Here is a 24,547-nt window from a genome sequence, read left to right as displayed (position 1 = left end):
AAACAACCAATACAATTAACTCATGTATCAAAACCTAATAATTCCACCAATGAATTAGTCAGTGCCACCAAAATTGTTTTAGCCATGACAGTCAAAATGCTTAGATATATATCGTCAGTATGTCAGGGTAAGTATGCTGCCGAGTTCCGTCATTCTGAATGATAGTCGGTTCCCATTCTCAATGTCACTGACTGATAATTTTTTTTATGGTTTTTATCAATTGCTTTGGAGCATCTCTCAAATGAAGCTAATGTGATCCCCTCACCTTAATGTCACATATGCACAGCATAACATCACTTCTCATTGCTTCATGCAAATTTCCAAATGTTTCAGCACATATATGCAAATGGTTTGCACTGTTATTATTTGTCACAACATTGAGTTGCTTTAATCTTGTTGGTGATAATAGATCATTTAGTTTCCCACTGTAATAATTTTACACCAAAAACTACAGCGGTGGAAAAAATTAAGAGACCATTCTATATTTTTAAACAAATCTGCATTTTTAAATCCTGGTTTAATCGTGGTTCTGCTGGCAGAAGCTACACTGAGCAGCAGGCTGCTTCCAGGTTCATGATTTCTAAGACAGCAATACACAAGAATACGGTGAAGCAGGAGACACTGGAAATGACCCGAAACCAGCCAGGTAGAGGGTGGAAGCAACTTTCTGACAGTTTCTCATAAATCAGAGGATGACATCAAGTGACCTTCAGCAGGAATGGGAAACATTAAGTGCTGATGTGAAGTCCAACGCTAGGACAGTTCGTATCAGACTCCCAGAAGCAGGACTGAATTCCCATAAAGCAAGGAAGAAACCCTTCATTAATGGGAAACAGAGAAGAACCAGGCTGCAGCTTGCAAAAGAAAATATGTTTTTTCATAGATGCTCACCCATAGACTGAGAAATGAGTGAAACAAAAAATTGTGCTGTGGTGTTTTAATTTTTTCCGTGGCTGTACTTAACATTCACAAGACTATAAGAACATTTCTCAAAACAGTTCATACATACAGCACAATACTATGACTTAGCTACAAAAGCCTTTAACCTATCCAAAATTAAGTCATGTGGACTGGCCATGTTGAGAGGATGTTCAATGTAATGTTTCATGGGGTGGAAGTCACTTCACTCTTTCTTTGTTGGGGTCTAATCCAGAGTGTCATCGCTGCTGTGTCTGATGCTGAGCCTCGAGCAGAGCTTGTGGACCAGCAAGACGATCCATCATCTTTTTGATCAATAAAGTTAAATGTTTGCTGCTGTCCCATGATGTTCTCAGGGTGGCAGAAACTGCGCCTTCAGCAGCAACACTGCAAATGAACGGCCGACGGGGCCTGACCTGCTCCCTAACTGTCGAACAAGGAAAACACTTCTCTTGCTGTTCCTGCACAGTCGAGGCAGGTCTGCCTCTGTAATGAATGAGGCAGAATTAGAGAGCTGCTGCTAATTGAGGCAAAGTGCTGAGGTCTCATCACACACTTTGTTTATAAGTGTACACACAGTGCATAAGATAACACACAGAGTGGGGATGAGAGGGTAGACTGTGCAGTGAATCAAGATTAATGGGTTTAAGCTGGGCTTACTGGGACCACTAAAGTAGTGAATGTTTTTGCTACATATACATGGCAGACCAGCTCAGGAGTGAGTCCCATTAGAAGTTATAAAAACATGTAGAACTGGGTTCATGCTCAGTCAGATCCTTAGGAAATATGATGTCATCATTCTTCAAGGATCCTGTGCGTATCGTGCATTGTAAGAAGATCCCTTTGAAAGGTTTGAATATTTGGAGAAAGGCAAAATCCATTAGGCTTTTCTGATGTATATCTATGGGAGAGCTATTGATTTCCCTAGGATGGCATCAGCTTTTTTTGTGTGAGCTTCTGCACACTTGCAAACACTGTACTTTGTTTTTTTTTCTGATGGGCACTGACTCATATTCCCAGTAAGAATACAGTATTAGGGGAGATTCACAAGCCGTACCTTGCCTTCAAAAACCTTCTGAATACCTTGTTGTTTTGCAGCCTCTCTTCCATGCATTGCACTCAATATACACTGCGTTTTTTAAAACATTTATTAAAGAAATCATCTATGTTTTACAAAGAAAACATTTATGTAGCATGTCTTCTTCAGAATGTGTTATACACCGATGACATAAATGATATGTGAACAGTGCCTATTGATGAGCAGTCATAAAAAATGGAGCATTCTGTCGATGACTCTCGAATCTTCAGATCGTCAGCTCCATGTTGTGCCCTAGAGCTGGGTACCTTAAGTGAGAAATATATGAAAACTATGCTAAATGTTTTTTGCTTACCACTGTTTTGCAGCACGTCTCCGCAGGCTGTGTCATGGGGACATGACACATTTGGTTGGTAAAATTGCCAACCAATCCTGATGAACCTTTATTTCCACCCACAGTCCAGGCCCCACATTTTAATGATACACTAGAAACAAATACGAGCCAGTACAGAAATGACTGTTATATTCCAGATCCGGCCATATGCTGAGGGTTTCTGCTGACAGCCCGTGTGACATCACTGGCACCTGTGAAGTGGCCCAATCAGGGAGGAGCCCGTGTCTGTGTGGGGCACCACCCCGATTACCACAGAGCCCGCTAATGACAGAGCAGCCAGGGACTGTATCGCAGGGCAGTGTCTCAGTTAGGCGTGACCGCTCTTCTTTCACACGCTCTCATCAACAGACAAAATATTCCCTGGATCAAAATACCTAATTTACCCTAATTTTGACCCCCTGAACACAAATATGACCATGAAAATGGATTTTTAGCTCTAATTTTTGAGAAACACAGACATTTTTGAGTAGATTAGATTAGATTAGATTAGATTAGATTAGATTAGATTAGATTAGATTAGATTAGATTAGATTAGATTTTTGGTCAAATGAGGGATATCAGCTTGATTGGTAACTGTGTCTATAGAACTCAAAAGTGAGCCATATGATCCTCTTGTAGATCCTATATTCTGCTTCCACAATTGCATTTAAAGTTAGATCACAATTGTATATGTTTCTAGTTTAATATCAAGCTCTAGCTTTAATTTATAGTTTAATTTTAGTTTTTACTTCCTAGTCCTATTCAAAGCTCTGGAAAGAATCGAGGTGATTGAGAGGTATTTTAACCAACCTAGAACCCCGATTAATCTGGAATGGGCTACGGTTAGGGTTAGGTTTTGTTAACCTTCTTGTGTGAACAGATCCTGACTGCAGTTGAACATGCTTTGCGGTACTGGCCAGGGAATTGTGAAACATCTACAGACTTGAAAGCACCAACTCTGTGTAAATGAACTTAGTTATAATAACCCAAATTGTATTTTTAAAAAACATTCAAAGAAGTGTTTGGAGCTATGGAACAGCTGGGGGACTGTTTAGCCTAGCCTGTCCTGAAGACTGGCTGTTTGCATTTCCTCTCCCAATCTAGGCATTCGTTTGTCCCAGCTGACGGAAAAATGCTTGGCTCTCGTGCTGCCGTGATCTCATTAGGGTTATTGTGTCTCAGTGTTAAAGATAACGATTTTTTTGTATATTTTTTGTATGTTTTGTATAGTAAAATGCGATGCCTGACAACATTAGGAAATAGGGAGACTTTGCTGAGCGGGGTGGGGGGGGAGTTAAATGGATCGAGCAGGAAGAAAGCAAGAGCACACATTTGTCAGGCGCTGTTCATTTATTCATCAGAACACGTTATTCATTTTGACACATGGATCACTATCAATAAGGAGCAGCAGGCCATGAATCTCAGAAGATAGGGACAGCATGGCAGCTACGCTGTGCACGACTGCCGAAACATGAACAAATTATACCATAGAGCTAATACAAGTGAAATAAGCTCTCATGAAGTAGTCAACTCAGAAGCACACGAATTCAGACTGAAGCAGCAACCCAGCAGAGAAAGGGAAGCAAGATATTCTGCGACACTGAGAGCAGGGGGGGCTATGAAACATAGGAAATCAGAGCCAGAAAATAAACACAGTCGTTAGAACCGTGTGAAAAACAGCAAGAAGCAGCAGGCTGACAGAGCTTCGTGTTAGGGGGAGAGTTTTGGGATGGACGTTAAACCTTTGCCTTTTTGAAAGGTTCTTTCACGATGGTATCCCATGAATCATCGACTGTAGCTTTCTTCAGGGTCAGTAAGAGAGCTGATGTGATCATGAGATCTGACATGCGTGAACACTGAGATAGCACGAGTTGGCTGATGGAGACGAAGGCGCAGCACTCCACTGTTGAACTCACTGGGGCCACTGGTTGAGCTGGGAATGGTGGGCTGACTGTCTGCCCAGTTTGGTAATGTGTCCAGTATGAGTCCACAGGTACTTCTTCTTGTGATGAATCACGCTGAAGCAGTGCATCTGTTCCTATGCTCCCCCCAACACACCCCAACACAAAAGCCCCCTCAGAGGTCCCAGGCCTGACAGACTCCAGCTCCTCCAATCCTCTCGCCCTCCTCAGTGCAGAGCCCTCTTCTGTTAGCGGCACCAGCTGCCGGACTCCCCGCTGCTCTCTGCCCCTTTTCCCCATGCACAGGGCCGCTAACAGCCATGCTCTTCCTCCACTCCAGCTCCAGACGCACGCACTTTGTCGGGTCCCCATCCGTATGCACTCTGTTTCTCATCCCAAAGGTGAGGGGATTTCCATTGGTGACGGCATCCTGTGAGCCACCCCTCTCCTCTCTACCATCATCTAGACTCTGCTCTCTTCCCTCCCTGCTTCCCTGGCAGCAGGAGTGAGGCTGACAGAATACCTGGAAGCCCCTCTTGAAGTTCTCATTGTAGTAGCCGTAGATGATGGGGTTGACGCTGGAGTTGGAAAAAGCCAGCCAGTGGGCGAAGGGGAAGATGTACCCAGTGATGAGCTCCAGTTGATCACCCTGCAGCCCTCCATAATCTGTGAGGAGCATCAGGGTCCACAGCGGGAGCCAGGACAACATGAAGAGTAAAGCGACCACAATGAGCATCTTGATGACTCGAATTTTCCTCTGTGACACTGGCCTTCCCTCGGGGGTTGATGCCCGAGCGGAGATCATGTCACGGGGCTCGGCACAGGTGAGGACGGAGGAGGTGTACAGCTTCACGCCGATGCGGCTGTACATGAGCGTGATAAGCATGAGAGGCACCAGGTATATGTGCCCAAAGAGCACCATGGTGTAAACCTTACGCATACCGGGTTCCGGCCAGTTCTCATAGCAGGTGTACAAAGGGTATCTTCGGTTGTAGTCCTCCTCGTGGATCATGTAATGGTTTTCCACCCGCTGCACCGTGAGCATGGCAGCAGAGGGGCACATAATCACCACTGCTAAGACCCATATCGTGGCAATGGTTGCCTTGGCTACCAGCAGGGTTATTTTGGGTTGAAATGGGTAGACAATGCAGCGGAACCTTGTAGAAGGGATTGGGGGGGGGGGGGGGCAACAGAGAATTGTCATTGTTAATGTGCCTTAATTTATAAATATGTAAATTACCTTCTTATGTGTCATTCCCTAAGCCTCCTTTTAATTATCAGTATCTACAGGATGCGCATGTAGGGGCAGGGCGTCCTTACAGAGAGAAAGAAGGTTTTCAAATGTGAATGCGTTAGAAGTACCCAGAACATTCCACACAAGAACGGAGCACACACCTGTCCACGGCGATTGCCACCAGGGTGAAGACGGAGGCCGAGACAGAAGTTCCCTGGATCAAGCCGCTCATCTTACACACCATGTTGGTGAACGGCCAACCTATGAACAGGAGAGCCAGGTGTGCACGCAACGTTACCACAGAGGGCTATCTGAAAGGTTTTGCATATTTCAGTTTATTTTGTACTAAGTTATCAACAACGTTTAAATCAGGACACATCACAATGATAAATCCCACTGTTGCTGCCTTTTTCAATTGGACGGTTTGACTGACACCAATTAGACTGAAGTTGGTCTGAGCCAGGAAGCAAGGGGGAGATCATTCTTGCGTCTTCACCCTCAGCTGGCAAATGGTATGAATATGCATGTCATAAAATATTCCAGAGTTAAGAAGATGCTATTCAGAGCGGGTAGCCTCAAGGACACAGGGAGCGACTCGGGGAACAACGGGATCAGTGATATCTCAGAGTTAATTAAACGAATGATGTTCTTTCTTAGTGCCGTGGAATATAAACCAAACATCAGCTCGTCAGCTGACATCATGAGCTTCTTGTTCAGTTAGCTCACAGAATAGTGAATTCTGACTACTTCCACCACTGTCGCCGTTGGATATCAAACTGGGATATAAAATCCAGCATAAGCTGGTATTAACTGCTTGCTGGCAAGAACAAACTGCCCGCAAGGAATTACACCACGACACCATGTTCCCTGGAGTCTCTTGGTCAGAAAATCTATGACCTGAAGCCCAGGTTAAGAGCCGAGTGACCTGCCTGCGATAAAAACACAGCGAGGGTCATGTGACAGACGGCGAGAGTACGCCAACTCTGAAATGACTCGTAGCGCATTTTGCAAATTGAAGCATATTAAATTATAATTAACTCTCAGTTAACTCAAGTTTAACTTGCCTCCTGCTCCCCCAGCAAGGCTTTCTCTCCCACAGTGATAACTCTGTTTTGGGAAAGTTCTGCGAATGACATGAATTACGTGTGACTTCCTGCTAACCTCGTGTGATGCTGGTCATCCTCCAGCTAGGAAATGATGCCTCTGGCTGCCGATATGCAAACCGCAGGCCATGGAAAAAAGCCTGGTTACCGAAGTGCGGACCTCATTAATTAAGTAAGAAGCGTCTACCCGAGACTCCTTTGGAGCCCCTGCCGGTGGTTCATGTGAAACCATCCGACAACTTAGTTGGTTCATTGCGGCAAACTGGCCATTGTTAAAATGTCTCCTTGAACCAAAGGGTGACAGTCAAAGATGAATGTAAAACGAGGAAGGTACAGGTTTGTCCATAATCATCTACATGAGAAATCTTCTACTTCATTCCTCTCTACTTCAAACTTTCATCTTCTACTTCATTCCTCTCTCCTAAAAACTTTCATCTTCTACTTCATTTCACTCTCTCACTGCTATTAGATCTTTATTAGATGATTGCTGGTGTTCTGTTTTATAATGTGGAAAAAAATGTGCAAGACATTAATGGTCCACCAGGAAACTCGCTGTATATCCACTGTAAAAACCATTACCCTTTTGTTCTCATAACTTAAAATGAAGTGTTGGCGTAACCCCAGATGACTTAATTATAATAGCAGTCTACAGAAGCCGAGAATGGCCGTATTTCCCAGTATTTTGAAATCAGATTTTGAAGCAAATTGATGTTGAATTGTTTTTCACTGGAAAATCCCCTTTAATTCCGGGTAATTGTGGTTTTTAATTAAACATTCATATGCTCAAAACAGGTCAAACCCATTCTACATATTTATTTTGGGTGTAAATGTACTGTTAGGACATGGATCTGTTATAATTCTAGAATGTAGCAATTATGTATCATATCATAATATCATACCCATTACTGTAATTCTGAAATGTACTTTTTAGGTCTTGTTTTAATATGCTGCTTCAGGTTTTTTGCAATTTGTTAGTCAATTTTGCATCTACTTTAGAAGGAATCAGCAAAGCATACTTGGACATTATAGATCTCGGCATGGCCATTACGGAAGAAGACTACCTCTCCTCTGTTTACAGTGACTGTGTGTGCAATTTTGAGTCACAAAAGGCTCTTCAGGCACACGTGAGACAACATGGATTTTGTGAGCCAGTGAAATTTTGAATTTAATGTCATGTGACTGTAATGGACCTGTAAACATTAATACTTTTCACTATTTTGCCACTCATTTGAGAAAGAAAGAAACTGTCATTTGCCCCTATAAATGTTGTGTTTTTAAATCAAATGGCAGCTCCAGTTTTATCAGATAAATTTATATAAAATAAACAAGGGGGTTAATAATAACAGGGAAACACCAATACTGATACATTGGGCTGTGAAACCAGGCTCCTGTACTCACACTCATCCTTGTTACAAAGCACCGATGCTTATAACTGATAACTGCGTTTGCTTCATTTTTCCTTGTTTATTTTGTGTTTCCTTTTTTTGTGATGGAAATGAAAAATAAAGCAGTCCTCCTTGGGCTGGAGGGAATAATTATAATAAAATAATAATAATAATAATAATAAACTGCATAATGACGTATCAGCAGCATCGTTATCGAGCAAAATAAACAAGACAAAAATGACTGTGGTGTGGAAGTTAGTGACAGAAAACAAACCTGTGCACTAATGACCTACAAAGAGACACAGGAAAACAGGTCCATAAGACGCTAGTAATCGAATTAATTAAAGCTAAAAACAAAACAGAGCATGATGAAATCGCCACTCTGCGGCAACTGACTGTGCAGCGTGGTGAGGGAAAATGTCAAACGATAAGCCCCATGCTGTGACAATAACAGGCACTCATACCCAGGCTGTTGTTCTTCATGATCAAGCATAATGCAATGGCAGCACGCAAACAGTGTAACACTTTCTGAGGTGGTACGTGGTGTGAAAAGTTTGTGAACCCCTGCTTTAGACACGTTTAGACTGCCCCCAGCATGTTTGTAGATCATAATTAAATCCAGGCCGCTAGAGAGAATTGAAAATGAGAATCAGCACCGGTAATGTGCCCCCCCCCCCCCCCCCGACACCTCATCCTTAACAATAATGACCAAAAAACATGTCTTTTATGCTCAGTGCTATCATTTAAATGGAAAACTATGTTTTTCATTTTCTGAAGAATGATCAATTGCTTTACTAGTAACAGCATGTACCTTTTGTCTTTTAAATGTTCGACAGAATGAAGCTGAATTCACATGACTTACTTCCGCTGTCCAGTGGAGGCCCTTCATTTCTAGGTTCTTCTAAATATCGGTGGTGACCAGAGTTGATGGATTGAAAAATAAACTTCTTTATGAAACTTACAAGGCAAGAGCCTGGATTTGAATTCGTTACAAATCAGGTCTTTTGCATTGTTTTTATACATGGAAAAAACTCAGGTTAAGTATTTAAGAATGGAAATGTCACAAAACATGCCCACCAACATGGAATACTGTGACTATAACCATCTGCTCAGCTGCGCCCCCTGCAGAGGTAGCAGGTACTGTAGGCATCTGAATATGGTCAGAACCATATTTACAATCACATGCAAAGCATTATGTATGTGCATAGAATGGACATTCTAGAGTGTTTATGAATCTCAGGATGCTATTAACTTGTGTGACTAAGCAGGTTTTCTGTGAGCTACATGAGCATTCACCTGTGATGAGGTTGTCCACCAGTGTTGTGGGTATGCAGAAAATGCCCACCAGCAGGTCACTCACAGCCAAGTTCAGGATGAAGAGGTTGGTCACAGTCCGCATTCGGTGGTCCCTCAGCACGATCAGACACACCAGCATATTACCCAGCATGCACAGCAGGAAGATGAAGAGATAGGCGAGGATGAAGCTGGCAGCCACTGGGAGCGAGTGCTGGTAGTAGGGGAAGAAGGTGATATTTGTCCTGTTGGCTGTGGCGTTGGTGGCGTTGCACTGGCTGTCGTTCCCCTGCAGTGCTACCAGCTCCAGTGAGTTCATCGTCTCCTCCCCCTCTTCCTCCATGCCCCTCCACCACTCCAATGCCCCCTTGGACATGAATCAAAGATGGCCTACAGGGGCAAGCAGAAAGAACTCTTCAGAAAAGGTAACAGCCTTGTCTAGCTCTGCGTGCTCTTAGCACTGAATATTTATCATCCTGGATTTAACTGAAGATGCCATGAGTTACACACACGCCACCCAGCACCCCTGAGAACCCACAGACCCCGATGCTCCTCACTTATTATGGAGGACTGCAGGGTGACCACAAAACTATCTAAATAACTTCACATGTAGGCTAAAGTATGAGCAGACCTTCTCAGTGTAAACAACAAGCTGTATCTCCTTCAAAACTGAGAACATGGCTACGAGCTGGACCCGTGTTCTGCTAGTCCACCCACAGATCCATCAGCTGTCCAAGTTATCAAAGATTAAATCCACTCAGGTTCCAAGGAGACTGATACTGAGATGGACCTTCTGAATTAGATGGTATAGGAGGTATCACAGGCTATAATCAGGGATGGATTACGGACCGGGCCAGCGGGGCCGCTGCCCAGGGGCCCTTGGGGTGCAGGGGGCCGGTGGGGCCCCTAGCCCAAAACAATTTGCAACGCTTATCAACAATGTATTTTCATCTGTCTATTTTAGAGGGCCTACATTCTTTGATCCTCTGCCTACAAGGGCCCCTGACCCTATAGGGAGGGCGTTTGGCTGCCAAGGGCCCTTGAATTGTGGTGGTTGTGGTGGTGGTGGTGGTGGGGGGGGGGGCCCTCGCGAACGTTTTGCCCAGGGGCCACACAACCCATAATCCGTCCCTGGCTATAATACACAAATAAATAAGCTTACAAGAAGATAAAAACATATCAACCTGTAAACCTGCTTAGAGAAACATAATATTAGCTGCAATATTGTTTAATCCCACAACCCTGGGCAGCATAAGCGGATGGATGAATGTATGTATGGATGGATGGATGGATATTTTGTTTTATAGAGCAGAATCACAAAATTGTTATAATGACTCTCATTGTCTCCAATGAGGGAGTTTTAGCATGTTATAAAAATTACAATTATGTACTCATTCATCTATCTTTACAGGCCACAATGGAGATATGGTAGCTATGGAGTTCAGGGACGTGGCTGACTGTCAGAATTTCCTAAAACATGGAGACAAAACTAAGCAGGCATGGGGGGGTACATGCAAAGTCACACATACTGTACAAATACAGCCACCAGGCAGCAAAATTAAATTAAACGAGACTTTTCACTGTACCATCCATTCCACTGAAATTGCTTTAACTAAAAAAAGAAAGGTTTATTCATGAAGACATCATCTTCAGAATTGACATTAAATCATTAATTTCCCCCCTGTGGCAGTGATGCCCTAACTGAGTAACTGACAGAGTAACTGACTGAGTAACTGACCGAGTAACTGACTGATTCTGATTAGTGTGTCATGCCATCCTACTGAATGACCCTCTCTGATGTCACTCACCCAGTCATTTTGCTAGTCAAACAGCTTTTTTTTTTTTTGCTTGCAGTAACTTGCACAAAATCTTCTTCAAAATAACAGTCTGACATAAAATGTGAACATGATATGCTGATTTCTAAAACATTCAGGAGATTAATGAAGGTTTCAGCATCTTTATTTGAAAATTGGCTTTGTTTGTTTATTGACTGAATTGATTTTAATGCTGGCAGGTGTATGAAAACTCACCAGCTGGGCTTGGGACCGCTCTGAAAATCCACACCTATAAATAAAGCCTCTGTCTCTCCTCCTCTAAACCAGCCCCCCCCAAATCTGATGTGTTGAACGAGCATGACAGTCTGCCACACATGCAATGCATACATCCTCACTTTATAGATTTTGGTATAGGTGGCGAGTCTAGTACATTAACTCCCTGACCTTGCTCACTCTTTACACTGGTCTGAAGCATGGCTTCCTAGGCACAGATTCCAGTCTTCTTATCTGAACACAAATCACTCAGTAATCAGCCCCCAAGGCCATCAGCTGCTGAGAACGGGGTGGGGGGGAGGAGGCGTGGCTTGAAAAGCAATAGCGGTGTGTTAAACATACATCATGAAGTACAGCTGTGTGCACATAGGGCTAACCAGCTAAACCTGATGTTCAATCAGCAGTAACTCTGGTAAACCACTTAGCCTGCTGGCCTGCCAGGCTTGACCATACCCCTGCTTCCTGTGGTCTCCTGGTACATCTCCCTGGAGATGAAGACTACCGGCATGGCCGATTGCATCAGGAAGGCACTCCACTGGGACAGGGCTTTAAGAATGACTGAACTTATCACCTTGTCATCCGCCCAGTTAGTTCTGTTATTTGCAGATCATCGTGCATCAGAAAGGTCCCTGAAGCTGAGGCAGTGAGCTACTAACATCCCATAAAGGAGAATATCCCAATTACCGTAGCGACAAGCACCCTGAATCTGTTCATGAGAGGCAACACAAACCATTAAAGCACTCTGCCAGAGGAAACAAACATTTTTTTCTGCATCTGTCTGGCAGCTTTTACCCAGTTCTCATCGTCTATTTTTGCCAGCTATGTTGTATAACCTATTAACTCTCCAGGAAACATGTACTGGCTCTATGCACAAATTGAATATCTGAAGGAGGATGAGTAATTTCCGCGCAAAGCGAGCGACTCAGCAGAGGCAGTGAGACGTCTGCCTCCCTGCTGCCAGACCCCTCCCGCCACCCCCCCATAAGGAACCCTTCCAGTGCAGCTCCCAACATTTAAATGTGACAATTCATACAGGGCAGCAGAACTGCAATAACTGAAACTAATTGGAGTTTTTTCCATCTAGCACAGGCTGTCTGAATGGGAGTAACGGGAGAAACCTTCAGTGCACTGATAAAAAGATGGAAAAAAACGGCCCAGATCTGACTTAAATCAGGCACCTCCCATGATGGCAACATCTTTCCTGGATTAACCTGAGATCTGTCGTCTTCCAGCGGCTGCACTTTGGATGTCCTCCGCAATGACGTGTCCATAGGCATTAAAAGGCTTCTCGCAGGATCTGAAGGTCTGGTTGTCCTTTTAACCTGCTTTCTTCTATGTTCTTTTTTTTTTGGGGGGGGGGGACATCAGTAAGTGCAGAAGCTGAGGCTGGCCCTCCTGGACACAATGGCTCCGTGCTGTGGTCTGCTCTTAAGTAAGGTGCATTTTCCAGAGCAAACTCTAACACTCGCTACCAGCTGATCACTAGATACTACTGTAGATGACAGTCTCGTCAGAACAGTTGGAAGAAAAATATTCCACTCCTGTCCATTAGGTGGCAGGCAAGGGGACCAGTATCTTCATATAGGGTCTCTGTTGCTGGACCTGACTGACCAGACTACTTAGTTGCCTAAATCATGACACTGACTACAGCACTTGAACCGTGATGAAGAGGCCACTCACTCCTGGCTAAGATCTTAGGGCTGCTGACGCCTGATCCATGCTTTCAAACCCAGCCCTGCATTGAACACCCAAAATGCCCCAGGGTGTGGCTGGACTGCAGGACCAGAACAAGTAGGAACTTGATCTGGTTCCTCATTCCGAATCCATGAGAAACTCTTGAGCAGCATGTTAATATCAATTTCCACATCAGAAATAACTCTACATTCTCTGGCTTAATAATTTAGAGTTGCCAACATTCTAGACACTTTTGCAGTCATGATTTTTACATTTTCCATTGTATTCATATGAATTATCCACTGTTATTTCGGTTATGTGTGTCGTTGCAAATCTGGACAGCATTTTGTAAATGCAAATTGTTACTTCAGAGGATCATGACATTTACAATAATTGTGAATGTGAAATGGTATTAATTTGATGTGAATATTTGAAATGTGTGACTGAGCACAATAATTTATAAATCTGTTAAAAAATGGACTCCCCTTCACAGACATAAAAATATAAAAAGAAAAGCACTGATAAAACAAGATATATACATTGAAATATATTGAAATATTTAAGAATATGCTAAAAAATTAATGCGATAACCAGGCAAGGTTACTGTATATTTAAAGCAGAATCCATTCTTGCAATGCATTTGCTACACATACTGTAAGACCTGAGAACTAAAGAACCTGTGAACTATTCTCTCGTGTTGCAAAGGAGAATTTGACAATGTTAGGGTTTAATAGATAATTTGGTAACACTACTTGAGGGGGCACAAATAATGTAGTAGTACACTCTTACTCATTGTATTACAGTAATTAACCAGAAACTAAGTGCTAGTTACATAGTGATGCCATTTTCATTCATCATTAATCAGTCATAATGTTCATGCATTTCATGCAGTTACTGTATTTGTTCATGATTTGTACTTTGAGTATTAAATGATTTACTGATTTACTTGTGGCCCCACGCGTAAAATGTCACAAATAATTCAAACTTGCAAAAAGTGAGGAGACTTTTTTTGTCAGAATCCAGATTTACTGCCAGCCTTGTATGTGTTGGAGAAGCTGTAGATAACCAGTGATGTCTTATGGGGCAAAGAAGGTGATGCAGAAAGAGGAGAGAGGGCAGCACCAATCAGCACCAATCAGACAGTGCAGACAGCATTCGCCGTCACTGACAGCTGGGGCTCTGCGCTCCCATGTTTACTTCTCTACGGCTGACGCTTTGGTGCAAATAGACGTGAAAGCAGTGAAATGCTACCCCACTTGCATCCTGGATTGCGTCACGCTCAAATGCACTTGTACTACTACAATATTTCTGTTGATTTTAAAATGAAACCTAATAAAATGATTTGATTTCACCATAAAACAGCAATTCAAAAATACAATTAAGTACAATAAATTACATCTGGATGCACCCGGAGATTATATGGTTATTAATGCAAAGTGTACAGTAATTACATCCCTAAGAGCATATGTTAAATTTAAATGTTTTACTGTCTCAAATACATTTTTTGGTGAGCAGAGGTCAGGTCTATTTTTCCAAAGCAGTCAGCTCTGTAATCATGTCAAATTATAACTCAGAAAAATTGATACAAAGCACAGATACGGTTCCTGTGGCGAGGAAGAGGACAATACTGGGACTGAACGAGTCGTTTCATTGCGGGTATGTGAACTATGACAGCATGTGTGTGCATGACAGCGTTTACCTCAAAAAGCGCAACAGTGTGGCCGCACGGGGCACAGCAACACGCAGGTAACCGAGAGCAGAGCCGTGCCGCGCTGAGTGGCACCCCTACATACACACGGCTGGTGAGAAATCAAACCACTCTCTCTCAGGCCAGCAGCCTGCATTCAAAAGAGAGGCCATGATGAGAGGGAGAGACGGACAGGAAAGATGGGAAGCCCTAGCGTCAGTCCAGCACACAGAGCACCTGCCGGGGAATTTGCAGAAACGTGTGCAAACCGTTGTCAGAGATCCTGACAATGATGTCTCAGGTTATCATGGACCAGCTTATGTGAGTGTCTGTTCCCTCACCAATTGGGTATTGGGGGTGGTACTGGGGTGGGCGACACACTTTGGAGTGAAGGGAGCGAAATGCACTGCACTACACACTGGGCAGAGCTGTCGAGCGACAAAGTGGATCTGATGGCAGAAACCCAGGTGGGTCAGAAGGGGAAGTGGAGGCACACAATGCCTTTCTATTAGGCTTTCATTGTAAATCCTTGTAAATCCTGCATTCTGTGTATATGCAGCCTCGGGCTAATGCCAGCATAGTGCTGCAGCGATTAGCAAACCCAGTTCAAACACCTGGATCGGGTCAGTGCTGAAGGTCTCTAGAAGCTTTGGGCCATTGCCAAGACCTGTGAGTCACAGGAAGTTGCTTCCAGATGTTAGAAGCCAAGGCACATCTTCATGGGCACACCTGGAATCAAAGAGTAGGAAACCTATCAATCTATCAAGAGGAAACATTTAGAGCCATAAGTCTGTTTTTAAGAACAAAATAGGCAATTGTATTTAGAAAATAACATTTCTCTGAAAACCGTGTACCTTCACTATTCAGTCTTTAGTGATAAAAAGCCATGATGTACAAGAGGACTATTTTAGTCATATATCGAGAACAAAGGTATGATCAAGCACTTACTTCAAAAACAGCTTTCAAATTATTATTTATGGGATTCAAAACAAACTACCTTTCAAGGAGAGCACAGAGAGTCTCATTTGTGAAGGTATTTCACTGGCAGGACAAATCGCTCTCATGATTTCACTCTGTCATTGTAATACAGCGATAAAATGGAGAGCTGCTGTGCTCTTTTACAGAGCTGATTTACAGTAGAATTCCATTATGACAGAAAACTCTAATTATTTCGGGGTAACTGACCGTCTCTGCGCTTCAATCTATTATCACGGCCCTGCGATTTGGACAGGAAGGAAACCTGGAGGAAGTGCTCAGTAAACTCTGTTTCAGAAATGACAGCACAGGGACACAGGTTTGTCACAATATTTTCTCGCTCTTCTGTTGCGAGACAACAGCACTGTCATGTGTCTTTCAGTCACAATTGAAAAAAAATCACTAAAAACATACACTAGACTACATTTGAATATATTTTAAAAATTCATGAGATGCTATTCTTAGGGAACTTGTGCCTAATATAACCTTATGTAATGGTGATGCTCAATGCTTTTGAGCTCTTGACTTGTCTTACCGTTACATCGGGGAAGGTGTTTCTCCTGCACCAGTATGGCTGCTGGTGATTATTGGACCCTGTAACTGGTCCATAGACAGTACCCAGGTACAGTGGCTATCTTTAGTTCTCCTCTGACCAAGTCTGACCGAACTTCTGTACTGAATGGTACTCTGATCAGAAAGAGGTTTGCACCTGCTGGAACTCAAATAAATTCTGCAGTTGTTTGTAATACTTTTTCATTACTGAGTTTGTAGATTCTTCTTTGAATTTGCTTGGCACAGACTACACAACCTGATTGACCTCAGCATAAGTGAGTAAAACTGTGCAATTCAGGTTAATTAAAATTGAGGGTAAAAGGTCTGAATCCTGTTAGGATTCTATTGTCATGGATCGCCCAGGGATCGCCCCTATGGCGTCACGTGGGGTTCCCCTGTCACACCCCAGGCGTTTCTCTAGGAAAGGGTTGAGCAGCGGCGGGAGCGCTTCTACACCGGTCCCGAGAACCGGCAGGACCGGTTACCATTTGCCCTCTTCTACCAGCTGATGCCCGTCGAGGTAATTAGAGATGTCTTTTATTCGCATCTGGCATGCCAGCCAGACGCGAGATCTTCAGCTTTCCGTGTTAAGTTAGAGCGTTTATTCCCTGCCCTGTCTACACCTCTGCCCAGGGGTGCCGCTAAGGGGGGGAAAGTTGGGACAATTCTAAGGGCCCACGCCCTTTAGGGGCCCCCAGAGATCTGAATGGGTGTGGTAGGGGGGCCCAACCTCATATTTTGTCAAAGGGCCCAAAATTGCTAGCGGCGCCCCTGCCTCTGCCTGCCCGTTCTCCTGACCTCTGTTCTGCCTCTACCGACCTACGCTTATAGCCTAGCCCTCTCACTGCCGACGCCGATCGCCTGACCACCTGCCTATTCCCGGACTCCGAGCCCTGCATGTTCCCCTGGATCCTGACGCTGATCGCCCGACCACTGCCTGTTTTCTCTACCTCGATTTTTGGATTTTTGTCTCTGTCCTGTTGCTCTCTCTCCCGGTGTTGACGGAGGAGATAATAAATCTTTTTCCTGGACTGATCCGCTATAGCGTCTTCCTTATATTCCGCAACCCCCGCCGTGACATCTATAACCTCGGATTACATAACTGGTACGCAAGTACCACCTTTAAACGCGATACGTGTACCAATCGATTGTTGTAACGCGCCGATATGAAAAGAAATTATCGTGCATTTTAACCTTCATATGCTACTTCGTACTTCATTTGCGGTGAAGAGGTTAAAATGCAGGATAATTTCTTGTCATATCTGCGCAAATGCACATAAAATGCCTACGCTTTCACGCTGTTACAACAATTGATTACCGCACATATCGCTTTTAAAGGTGTGTACTTGCGTACCAGATATGTCAATCCCTGTCTATTACAGCATTGTTGTTGAGTCCACGTGCTAAAACCATCCGAGGTCCAAGAGCAGTGTTTTAACACAATAATGTGCAGAATGAGAACCAGCCGCACCCGCTGATCGTGCTTTAGTGACCTGTAAGATAACACCAAAGTCTTTTTAAATCCGACTCAACTCGCAGCGCTTCCACTACCCTATACCTCCCACTTGTGCGTTCTTTTCAGCAGAAAAATCATTGTATTGTTATAATTGTGGCAGCTTTGAAACTGGGACGTAGAGGAACAGCTCTCTTCAGGAATGCTTGAAGGACTGCTCTACTGCTGAAGTGAGACCTTGGAACACGAGGTGCCAGGGGGACATGATGTACGCATGAAAACACCCAGCAGAAAGAGCGTCTCTGAAACATATCAATAGTTCCCTTGGTTGGTCTGGTTGGTCCCAAGCTCGGCTGAGAAAGGAGGAAGATTGGGTGTAGGGATAGCTAACCCACCCCATCAAAAAATCCTTAGCTACAGAAACACTAACAATAGATCAAGAAACATTAGTACTGGGAAGAGATGGGTCTTCATTAAGTAGAAGTATGATGCCTTGTTATGAAAGCTGGAAATCAGAAGCTACAGAGCCAACTACCCTTCTCTGTCCCAAGGAGATCAACATTAGAACATGGAATGTGCAAACAGAGATGCGAAACTACAACCTTGGCCTGTGTCCAACAAAACACAATGAACACAGTCTGGTCAGAAAAGACTTACTACAGGGAAGATGCTGCTATACTCAAGATATGAGGAGGATGCTTCCCCATAAACCCAAGGAGTAGCCGTGATGTTATCCAAAGCAGCACAGAGAGCACTCATTGGATGGGAAGCCCATAGCCCAAAGACCATCATGGCATCTTTCTGAACAAAGAACAAGAAAATCATTATGTATGTAGTACAGTGTCATGCACCCACCAATGACAGCAACAAGGAAGACAAGGACCAGTTCTGTAGTGGACTGCAGTCCATCCTAGTGAGTTAACCTGAGAGACATGTCAACATCCTGATGGGAAACTTCAAAGCAAAAGAGAGAAATGATAACACCAGGTATGAAGTAATTGAGAGACATGGCCTTGGCAATCCGAACATGAATGGGAGAGCTTCTCAGACCTGTGTTCTCTCAACAGTCTGGCGACTGGGGCAGCATCTTCACGCACAAGAGTATACACATACCAAAGGGGGTATCACGACAACTTCACCGAAAATCAGATACATCATTTGCATTGCCAAGAAGTTTAGGAGATCCCTGCAGGATGTAATGGTGAACTGATGTTGCATCACATGATTGAAACTGAAACTGAAGAAAGAATGGGTGGGAATAGCATGGCAGCGCCAGAAGTACGACATCTGTTCTTGGAGGGACGTACAAAAGTAAGAAGAGAATAGAGTGGCACTGAGCCATAAGCTCCAAGTGCTGCGGGAGCTGATGGAGGCAGGGGAGACAATCAACATCAGATGGAAGAAAGTGAAAGAAGCTGTGACAACAACATGCAAAGACATCGTCATGGAGACAACATCATCAGAAAGTCATAGAACAGGATGGCCTGCAGAATACTCAACAGACAGCAGCTCACTGAAGACCCTGAGGTGAGAACTGGAGTCCACATGCTAAAACCACCCGAGGTCCAAGAGCAGTTCGTCAAGGGTGTGACATCAACGACACACATAAGAACAGGAAGACAGTGGACACCCTTCACGCATCTTGATGTCCTGGACTTTGAATGCAACCTGGCACTACTGCTCCAAACTTGTCAACAGATGCAGGAGAAAACAGCTTGGCAGCCATCTTGGCTTTGGAAAAGGTATAAGCCTTCATCAACCTAGTAGTGCATTTGACAAGCTAGGTGGAACCAATGCTGACGTCAGCATTCCATCAGCTGAAGAACATCTGGAACTCTATGGAACAGACAAACAAAGGTCCGGATATTCCACTCCAATGTCAAGTTGGTTCTCCTGTATGGAGCAGAGACTTGGAGGACACACAGGCAATAATGAAGAAAGTGTTAACCTTCACTAAAACCTTCATTTGCAAAAGATCCTCTGGATCTTAGTTGAACACCATGACCAACGAGTACCATGACAGAGAATCAACCAGCTTCCTGCAGAAGACGAGGTTGGAGATGGATCAGCCACACACTCTATAACCCATGCTCAAACATCACCAAGGAAGCACTCACCTGGAATCCCCAAGGATAGAGAAACAGAGGATGACCTAGAAACCTTGAAGCAGACACCAATAGAATGTAAATACCTGGAGTCAGCTGGAGGGGAAAGCTCAGGACCGAGATGCCTGAAGATCCCTTGTTGGAGGCCTATGCTCCAGCAGGGGTAGTAGGTGAGGCAAGCCTGTAATGACATACATACTGTATTCCATGTGTACCTTTCAGTATCATTTTATGATTGGAACACACAATGAAAGGAATAAATGCATTTATTGACACAGATCGAACCTAAATTCAAAGTAGATGTTCAACACTGACATCGTTATGCTAACTGTGGCTATGATGCAGAGCCAAAAGACCATCCCATGTCACTTAAATAAGCAGTTTGGGAACAAAACTGTACCAACACTGGAGAGTGAGTAGCTGATAAGACCAAGACTGTGGATGATGCAATAATGTCAGTTTTCAAGAAAAAATTGCGAAGAAATGTCTGGTCCACAAATGGAGTAGCTTTTCTCACTTGCCTTGAACTGCCAGTTGACACATTGATCCCTGAAAAAGCTCTTCTTGGGAAGGCAGGAAGGGGCCTAACACTGCACCAATTAGATCAATCCCATGTTTTGTGGCCAGTACTTAGATGAGAGATCAACTAGGAAAGTGGGTTGCTGCTGGATGAGGTTGCCCATCCTGCAATCCGTGTGAATGCCAACGTCCCTGTGCAGTGACAGGGACTCCGTGCTGTAAAAATGGTGCCATCCTTTGGATGAGATGTAAAGCCAAGGTCCTGACAGTCAGACATCATAAAAGATCCCAAGAATCTGACTTCCTAATCAGCCCCAATATCTAATTGGTGAATTCTCTACTGCCTCTCTCACCACCTTAGCTACTTTGTGGTGAGCGTACTGGCATAGAAAGTCTGCTGTCACATCATCCAAGTGGCTGCTACATAATGGTGGTCGAAGTACTTCCCCATTGGTTCGGTTAAGCTATTCGGATGTCTTGAAAAGTTCTATTTAAAGTAACATTCCTTCATTCATTGGCTAGTTGGCTAGAACACTCTTGCAAAGAACTCAAGCACATTCCTGGTGAATGAAAATGAAACTTGTTTTTCAACCTCAGGAAAGACTGACCCTGACTGCACATGCATAGTTACACCAGTCGTTCTCGATTCTGTTCCTGGTGTTTAGTTTCTTAAACTAATAAAAGCACATTGCATAATCAGGTGCAGTTCCTAGCTTTACTAGGGAGGCAGCTGACAAAGAATAACATTGCAAGAAAGAGATGACCTTTCTTCTAACACCCCTTGTGGATAGACACACCTAGTCTCCCGGATGAAATTCCGCTTCATTAACTGAATGGACCTTGAGCAAACATCAGCATCATATCTCGAGTGTCAGCACAAAATTGCTTTGAAAAAAACAAAACGTCATCTGAGGCCACCTGAGATATTTCCAGATCACTCACCAGACTATTAATTCATTTCCAGCAGAGGTTATGATAATAGGTGTGATACTAGTTTATTGGTTCCCAGAGGGAAATTAGGATGATTCAACAGTTCAGATTCCGCTGGCAACAAGTGATCAGCATCATGAAAGGAAAAGAGTAAATAAGAATATCAATGAAGTTGCATTATGCTGTGAAAACAGAAGGAAAAATTTGTTTAAGAATGCAACTTAGGGGCAGTTATTTCAGTAACTGCGTAAAGCTTATGAAATCTAAGAACATGGTGTGAAATTATAATATCTACAACCTAATACTGTAGAGTAGCAAATTCAATTATTTCCCACAGTAAATGTTAAGCAAAAAAACCTCAAAATTGCAATAAGCACTTTAATAATCATGACCATGTGCAGGCAGATATGGAGTAAGGTGCTACAGAAACACTGAGAAAGTCGGTAATGCCGGCATGTTTGCCATCTCACCGTGAGCCAAAGCCATCTCCGACTTCCCTGTAATCACCGATCGTCTGATTAATAAACGATTTTCCTGCCTCGAGTTTGATTGCTCATTTCATCTCTGACGGCACTTTGATTGGGGGAGAATATTTATAGAGACAGGAAAATGGCGATGGAGGTCACGCTACCCGCTGGGACACAGAAGACGGACAGATATGGGGTCAGGGGAGCGACACCTCACATGAGCTGCAGGAACGAATGCTACTGGATGCACAGCCTTCTGGTTGATTGTAATTAAGAGCATTTTAATTAACTGGTGTCTCACACTAGGAATGTAGTAAGTGTTACTTATATTCATTAAGTGGGAATTAGTTTCAAACAGCCACGTGCAGCACTGGCAGAGGGCAGACTGGAGTGTGTGATTTGTCACCTAACCGTGTAATTGTCTGTTTTACCGCAGTTAAAAATAGCTCGGCCGTATGGCTACCCCCCAAACCCATTCATTTATACAGGATGCGTATGACTCTCTCCTGCTTTTGCTGAATCCTCCAATTTCTTAGGGAACATATCACATACACAGCAGTATTCAGGACCGTCACACCCTACAGGCTACATATCAATCGCCAAGGCCATCATTTAATTGGGGGTGCAAATGAGGAACTGATTGCATCCTGCGACATTGGTTACAGTCCTCACAGGAAGTTTTGGGACACTTGCTTAATTTAGTAAAAATATTGCAAATATACTGGTTTTATAACAAAATCATTGCTTTATTGTTTTGTTTACAAAAGGTATATATCACATTAGAATCAGTAGTTTTAAGTAAAGCATTAATTTCAGTTAGTAATGCATTGCTGTGCCAGACATGTTTGCTTTACCATGAGGGGCTCTATAAACTCTGTATAGGCCCCTCATGTTGATCGATTTCTTTTTATTTTATTTATTTATTTCATTTTTAGCACGTAAAATATTGCAGGGGCTGAGCTGGCCGAAGAGGAGGGACAGATTAGGAGGGGTAAGAAACAAAAATAAAAGAAGGAGTAAGTGAGAGAGATAAGTGAAGAACGACAGGAGTAAAGTGGAAAGCACACAATCTCCAATTGCTGCATCTGTAAAGGAGAGGGAAGGAAAAAAGCCAAAAGATCAACAGCTTCTGAAAGAAGTGAAAAGATGGATAAATACATAAACACAAGCAAAAATAAAGCATAAAGAAAATAACACAGCTATACAAACATACAAAATTGTTGCGTGTGCTTGGAGGGATGCGTGCAAGCGTATGTGCATGCGTGTTCATCTGTGTAAGCGAGGTGTGCAGGCATGTGTGCATGTGTTGTGTGTTTGTGTGTGTTTTGAAAATGGAATGTACTAAATAACGAGGGTCGGAGGCCTCAACCACACCCCACGAGAGCCAGAGGTCAGCAGAGACCGGCCCAGGAGTCCCAGGACGTCCGCAGCCACCGAAGACCACGGAAGAGCTGAGGCCCCATGTCCCAATGACAGCCGCGCCCCCACCCCAGCCGGGGGAGAAGGGAGGTCCCAGACGCAGCCCCCACAGCCAAAAGGGCATGAGAACCAGAGGCAACAGGTGCTCCACTCCGAGCCCAGGGCGCCGCCAGCCGAGCAACTGTGTCCGGCAGGAAGCTGTGGTGTAGGAAGACCCCCCACTCTCCTCCCCCATGAGTGTTGGATGCGAGTGGTGGTGTATGAGACAGTATGTGGTGTAGGGAGTGAGTATGACTGTGGAGAAACTGAGATGAATTTAAAATTGATGGGGGAAGCGTGGAGGAGCGCTGCTTGTGAACAGCTCTCCTCCACATCACCCCCCTCCATCAAAACCCTCAATGTATATTATGTGAGTAAAATTGGGGGGCGGCAGCAGTGCAGAGGCGAGTGAGACCACCAGAGTAGTTCTAAAAGAGCTGTTCTGAATTAAAAAGTTCATTGACAAGCAGTGTCTTTGGGTGTTTTTTAATTAGTAACACCCTTGCAATAACACGCAACACCAAACATATGCGTTTAGCATCATTTTGGAAGCCAGTGACTACAATAGCAGTTAATAGCACAATGGCAGAACTGAATGAGTCAGTCAAAAACTTATGACACTTAAAAAAAAAGAAATAAAAAGAAAATGTTTGTGAGAAAGACAAGTGTAGATATGTTAAACATCGCTTGTCAATGGACTTTTGCTATGAAACCATAAAATTTGCAGCGTTGTTACAAAATAAGCATGCATCCCATTTCTGTGAGCACAGTATTTACATTAGTTTTAATATTTTATTACTTGTCAAACAGACACTAGCTAACCGATTAGCAGCAAGATACCCTGTGCTACTGATGTGTCTTGAATAATAAGTTATTTTCTGCTGGGGTTGTGTGGTGCAGTGAGACTGGTGTTTGAGTCTCAGCCCTGACTCCATGTATGTATGACTCCATGTATGTATGACTCCATGTAACTTATATGTCATTATGGGTTTTCTTCCGCCCCCCCCCCCCCCCAACAATCCAAAAACATACTAAGGTGAAGTGGAGTTATTGAGCAAATGGAGTGTGAGTGTGACTGCTGTGTGTTGGCACTCAGTCCTAGGTTACGGAAAATGGATGGATGTTTTCGGCTGGACCGGGTGGGGGGGCTCAGCGTAGGTGGCCTAACACCCAGGGCTGGCCGGGGCAGTATTCCCCCACTTTGGTGCTAAGAGGTCCAGATTTATCCTAAAAATCCATCCATGCTCAAAATATGCACTCATGAAGTGGAAAGGATTTCTGAGACGCTCCGACGTCCGTGAAACTCTCTCCAGATTAGGCATTTCAATAAGCTGCACCTCCTGGTCTCCTGACCTTTTCTTGAAATGAATCCTTCAACACCAAAGTGACATCATTAGTGCACGAATGCTGTAATTCTCCTCATATAATCTTCCCTG

General features: G+C 43.8%; 1 protein-coding gene across 1 annotated transcript; it reads right to left on the bottom strand.

Annotated features, from left to right (window-relative positions):
• Positions 1-4,380: 4,380 nt before the first annotated feature.
• On the bottom strand, positions 4,381-9,412 carry npffr1l2 (neuropeptide FF receptor 1 like 2). The gene is made up of 3 exons (XM_048995703.1): positions 9,247-9,412; positions 5,624-5,723; positions 4,381-5,385 (listed from the first exon to the last, which is right to left on the bottom strand). Exons 1-3 carry the CDS (start codon positions 9,395-9,397, stop codon positions 4,404-4,406), a joined length of 1,233 nt encoding a protein of 410 aa, XP_048851660.1. The 5' UTR covers positions 9,398-9,412; the 3' UTR covers positions 4,381-4,403.
• Between the last annotated feature and the right edge of the window lie 15,135 nt (positions 9,413-24,547).

Source organism: Brienomyrus brachyistius, chromosome 2, assembly GCF_023856365.1.
Source record: "Brienomyrus brachyistius isolate T26 chromosome 2, BBRACH_0.4, whole genome shotgun sequence".
Classification (NCBI taxonomy): Eukaryota; Metazoa; Chordata; class Actinopteri; order Osteoglossiformes; family Mormyridae; genus Brienomyrus; species Brienomyrus brachyistius.
The sequence above is the reverse complement of the archived record's forward strand: the minus strand, read 5'-3'. Positions and strand labels throughout refer to the sequence as shown.